General features: G+C 40.8%; 1 protein-coding gene across 1 annotated transcript; it reads left to right on the plus strand.

Annotated features, from left to right (window-relative positions):
• Window positions 1-511: 511 nt before the first annotated feature.
• On the plus strand, window positions 512-5,032 carry LOC106943888 (phosphatidylinositol 4-phosphate 5-kinase type-1 beta-like; the record flags this gene model as incomplete). The annotated part of the gene is made up of 3 exons (XM_015027181.1): window positions 512-729; window positions 3,424-3,576; window positions 4,353-5,032. Coding segments are annotated over 3 exons (752 nt in total), but the record flags the coding sequence as incomplete, so codon positions are not given.
• Window positions 5,033-6,049: the final 1,017 nt, after the last annotated feature.

A 6,049-nucleotide genomic window follows, 5' to 3' on the forward strand; every position in this document is an offset into this window, starting at 1 on the left:
TTCTCCCCTGGAATGAAAGCTAGCTTGGGAACCGAATGGGGCCAGCCTTTGTCAAAGCCTGTCTGAGAATGTCCCGCAGTCCAGCCAAAGATGGAAAAAAAAAAAAAAAAAAAACGAGGTTATTGTGTTGAGGGCTTTTTGCAGGTCCTTTTTCTCCCTCTGAGGAAAGGCTCATGTGCTGCTGATTATTGTTTAGATCCAGTAATCAGACTCACCTTCAGCCTCCAGGCGAACTACTCGACACCGGCCTTTTTTGTTGATGTTGTTGTTGTCACGACAGCTGTTATGGATCCAGGTTCTTGTACATGACTGAACTGAACTGTGTTCATGCATCAGTGCAGCATTTCTCAACCTGCTGGTCCTCAGGGCCGTCATGTTGTAGATGCATCTCTTCTCCAGCACACTTATTTAAAACGGTTTCATTACCTCCTCCGTGTTGGTGGAGAAATACTCCATCAATGGCTGAAAATGCAGTCACCCACTATGCTAAAGTCCCAATCGTAACAATGAGATTGTTGTTTATTGAGATTTAATGGGAATAATGTGTCTTATGCATCTCTTTTTTTTTATTTTTCATTGCTTCCTGGCTTGGTTTCATCATCACGTTACAGTGAGGGAAGTAACTTGACTCCTGCTCATCACTACCCGGACTTCCGCTTCAAGACATACGCTCCGCTGGCTTTCCGCTACTTCAGAGATCTGTTTGGCATCAAACCCGACGACTATCTGGTAAGACGACCCAACACTCCAAGTAGTTAATGATTGTTTTTTTTTTTTTTTTACCGATGCAAATCAGAAAAGTGTGCCATACTACCAAAACCTTGTAGAACAATTTCTCAGCATTTACAGCTGCAGCTCTCTGCCAGTTCTGCACATTTAGAGTCAAAAAGATTTATTTACTCTTTCCAAAATGACTCAAGCTCGTTTAGATCAGATGGTGTGTGTCCGTGTAGACATTAGTTTCCAAGTCTTGTCACAGATTCTCAAATTAATTATAGTGAGGACTTTGACTAGGTCATTTAAACGCATAAATGCACTTTGAACCAAGCCATTCCACAGTAGCTCAGGCTGCATATCAAGGCCCATTCAACCTCCAACTAGTTTTCCTCCATGATTGTATTTAACTCCATTCGTCTTCCCGAAAGCATCTACACGACATAATGCTGCCACCACCATGTTTCACAGCAACGCTAAATACAAATGCACATCAATAATTAAATTTATGGGGGGGAAAAAAGAAAAAAACAACTCCCATTGTACTTCAGTGATCCCCTTGACTATTTGAGGATCTTTCTAGGGAATGTAATTCCAGATAATTTTATTATCTATCTAAAATGTTTGAAAGAAAATGCAGGAAAATGAAGACGACTAGGGACAGAAAAAGCCATTATATTAAAATATGCGAATCCTTTTAATTTTTTTTTTTTTTTAAAGTGGCAGAGATGCTCATAGATGTTTAAAAAAATGAAACAAAAACAGCGTAACATGCTCTTATGTTGTGTGCAGTAGTGTACAACATGTTCATGTGCAGCTCTGACCACTAACAAACGGTGACTTGTGTCAGAGCGGCACATTTTTTAAAGTAATTTGGTTTGTTTGACTCCACCCCTCAGTGATGTTGCATCTAAATATCACCCACGAAAACTCCTCAAGTTAAGTACTTCCAACAACATTCCTCTTAGGATGTTAGTGGCTCCCAAGCAAAAAGCTTTCTTCCTGTTTAAATGCTTTTATGGGAAAAAAACAACCAAACAAGTTCAATGTACCACTGTCATTGGTTGTTATTGTGACGGTGGTGGAACATAAGGCAGCTGGACTTCAGTACAAAACACCTTATATCTACTAAGATTTACTTCAAAGACACATATTCTGGTATTTTTCAAAAAATATTCCGAGTGCCTTCAGATTAAATGTAAAGCCCAGATGCTGAAAGTGGATCCAAACCGTTACATTTTACTCCAACGAGAAATGAGCAGAGGTGATTGGTTCAAGAACTGATTAAAAAGTAAAAAGTTTAGAAGTTTTCGTCATCCTCTTTTTTTTTTTTTTGTTTAATCCCGTTGTTTTCCCTTCAAAACTTGTTCAAGAGTCAAATGAGGATCTGCAGAAGTCCCTTGTTTTTGAGTTCCTCTTTATGCTTTGTTCTCAGAACCAAATTAGATTTTGTGTGATGTTATGACTTTATCCTGTTATGACGCCGTTTGCCTTTTTCCCATCTGCCTCCAGGCCCTTTCATAAATCCAGCCAGCTGCATTCTTGTTTTTGAACTCTGACATTATTTCTGCACCAGCGACAAAAGGCAAAAAAACAAAAAACAGGTTAACTTCAAGGCAGAAGAGCGAGGATTTCATTAGGCGCGACAAAGTAGAGAGGTTGCTACAGTTAGTTGTGGCTTCAGGTGGTGATGGATTCAGTCAGGCAAGAGGCCACACAGCCCAGGCTAATTAAAACCGGGAATAAAAGCACATATAAAAGCGATGAGCTTCAGATGTGTTTGTGCCAGTTATTCGCTGCGACTGCAGACGGTCGTCGGCTGTCTCCGGGGAGAGGGAGCAGATGCCTCCAGTGTTTCTCGTCTCCTCTGAACATGTTGCTCTCATAACGCACCGATTAACATCCAGCACTTCTCCACAGTCTGCTGCTCGCTTTCGGTGCCACTTCTGGATTGTAGTTTGCCGTTTATGTTCAGATTTTCCTTATTGCTGGGTTAAAATGTGTCTGATTAACCCCCAACTGAAAAGATAATGTTCTGTCTTGGCAAAGTGACACTTGCTTCCTAGACATAATAATGCATGCATTCACACATAGGTTTTTTGACTATAGCGACTTGGCAAGATGTGGAGATTCTGGGACCCCTCCTGCGTAGAGCGAGAGGTTATTTTGGGTCTACCTTTGCTCCGACGAGGACATTTTGAATAGACCTGGAGGAAAGGTGTGCAGCAGCCAAATCTGAGCTGTGCTTGAAACGACTGACTGTTCATCTTAGACGGGAGATACGACGAGAGATATGTTATTTTTAGCAAATGCCAGACTTTACTGTCTGTTATCATTGCTGGATCTCAGTCATGCTGCTATGAGAGAGGAAAAAATGAAGGTATGAGAAGCATTTGTGTTTGTGTAACGAATGATGCCCCTAAGGGGGGAAAAAAAAACTAGAGAAATTAAGCTATTTCTCATTCCTGCTAAGTCGTAAACTTTGTAAGAAATTTATTGCCGTTTATCTCTTGTAGTTTTAAACAAACAAAAAAATGTTTTCCTTTTTTTTTTTTTTTCCCATATAAACTTTTACAGTGTTTCCATTTTTCAGTCTTCTTGTTTAGCTCTAGTTTGTGATGACACTGCGGATGAAGCTGCTCTCCGGAAAGCCCGATCCTCGCTACGTGCGAAACACTTAAATCGATGTTATGATTTTTCCTTCCCCAGTACTCGCTCGTAAACGAGCCTCTGATTGAGCTGGCCAACCCGGGCGCCAGCGGCTCGCTCTTCTACCTGACCAGCGACGACGAGTTCATCATCAAAACGGTTCAGCACAAAGAGGCCAAGTTTCTGCAGAGGCTGCTGCCTGGGTACTACATGGTGAGGAACACGGCTCCTTTTTCTGTCTTTCGCTCGTTTTATGACCAAAACTTAAAAATATACAAACAAACAACAACAAATACAACAGTGACTGTTGAGATGTAAAGGTTTCATTTTATTTCTGGTGAAATAAAACAAAGCAAACGTGACGGAACTAACTGAAAACATGGCAGATAATGAGAATGAACACAAACAACATATATATTTTGTATTGATAATTTCTGTGAAATATCTCAAATGAAATCAGGTTGAGTGCAGAAGAGAGAGGAGTTGTTGGGGCCTTTAGATATTAGTGTGTTGTGGCAGACTTCACTGTGAGCAGGTGAACCGTTAATAAAGCCTGGATGGATGGAAAATTATCAGTCAACAGTTTTATATCTGGGATGCAGAAATAACTTTTCTTGGTAACGTATCTAATGGATACATCATCGTGTTACCGTGGACAGTGAAAAATCTCTTCCTATGAAGAGAATTTAAGTAAATCTACTTAAGTGTATTAGATTTATTTAATCTATCAGGGCTTCACTGTAAATATGGAACATGAAAACAAAAGTGAAAGGACTTTTATGATGCGATTACTACTAAAAACTGATTTCTTTCTAAAAAAAAAAAAATAAATAAATAAAAAAGATACGATTTCTACTTTAATCCAGCTTCCACAGATATCAGGTATTTTTTCCTCTTGTCCTAATAAATAAAATAGGCATTAATAAAAGTGTGCCAAGTCTGAAAAGTCCTGCGTGTTAGATCTGAATGTTGAATGTCCAAACCCACAGAACCTGAACCAGAACCCGCGCACGCTGCTGCCCAAGTTTTACGGCTTGTACTGCATCCAGACGGGGGGCTTCAACATCCGACTGGTGGTGATGAACAACGTGCTTCCTCGCTCGGTCAAGATGCACTACAAGTACGACCTGAAGGGATCCACCTACAAGAGGCGAGCGTCCAGGAAGGAGAGGGAGAAAGCCCGTCCGACGTACAAAGACCTGGACTTTCAGGACATGCATGAGGAGGGGCTTTACTTTGACACAGAGACGTACAACAACCTGATGAAGACCCTGCAGAGGGATTGTCGGGTAGGTAGTGAACAATCGTCTCTATCTGAGAGGTCAAGAACAGAGGAGACGTCACACCATGCGAGAGAGCAGTTGATGTAAAACAGGGTTTTACTAATTTGAACAAAGACAAACTGATGAAGGAGTTTTTAAGCTTTAGACTTTGATATTATTAGGTTTAAAGACAATTGGTGCATTTCACATTTCCTCATTGTAAACATTTGTCTTCCTGCTGTTTGCTGAAGTTGGTTTTGGTTCAGTTTGCCTCGTTCGCTATGTGACAGCTGCTACGTAGCTTAAAAGATCACAAGCAGTGATTAAAACTGCACTTACCAAAGATTAGCTAGTAGCAATAACATTTTCTTTCCAAATTGCTCCTCTGTTTTAATTTAAAAGTAGCAAAAATTACAATATCTGCCTCAGTAACAAAAATCACACCAAAGAGTGTGCATGTTCAGATAAACATTGGAATGTTAAGTTTCCAGCTGGACAGTTACCTGTTTGATCAGCTGATTCCAGTCACCAGCAGATTACTCTGTCCGTTTCCTTGCAAATAAACCTTTTCAAGTACAGAAAAAATAAAATAGTCATATAACAAGCCGAGATGCTCAAGGTGGTTTAGATTTCCTGGGGTAAGTGGTTTTATGCTGCTACACATCATCATCATTTTCTGTAAAATTTCCAATCAGGTCGTTAGCCCTGGAGGATAACGCTCTCAGAAAACACCGTTACCTTGATTCAACTTCAGAGGGAGGCTGTCTGTTTGACCATTAAATTTGGTAGCAGTGAAATAAAAAGCTGTTATTAAACAGCGAGGCACTGAGCAGGTTTTTGCGCGCCGATGTTCCGACACTGCAGTAAACAGCCTCTGGGGACAGCTTTATTAGGGATGAAAGTATGAATTACAGGAAGCTGTTTAAAGTGGCTTTATTTCATGCTCTTTGTCAGACTGTTTGAGCTGCGAGGTGTAATATCCTGGTCAGTGTAGAGTTATCAGGGTGTTACTGTAAACGTGGACTTACCCAGAGACCGGGAAGGAAGACTTCCTGGTAGATCCGGACCGAGCCGCCGGCCTTGCACAGCAACATCTAACTATATAATGATTCTCATTACTCCAAACTCAATGTCGCCTGCTGCAGTTTTTAAAGATTGGGACCACATGGGCAACAATTAGAGCAAATGAGCTTTGGGTGTATTTAGTTTGTCCTGTTACATAAGACTCTGGTTTTATTTAGAAAGAAAAGATTATGCGACTAAGTCCCCCCCCCACACCCCCCTTTTTTTTTCTTGAAAAAGTGCATTTTGGATCAATCAGAGATTGTTTCCTGGAAATATATGAACATGTGTTGATTTCCCACCTCTTTCCACTGGGGGGGGGAGGGGGGGGGGGGGGCGATTTTTGAAATGAGTTGCATCTG

Source organism: Poecilia latipinna, unplaced genomic scaffold (assembly GCF_001443285.1).
Source record: "Poecilia latipinna isolate Pla-1442-1.1 unplaced genomic scaffold, P_latipinna-1.0 Scaffold6353, whole genome shotgun sequence".
NCBI classification, from domain to species: Eukaryota; Metazoa; Chordata; class Actinopteri; order Cyprinodontiformes; family Poeciliidae; genus Poecilia; species Poecilia latipinna.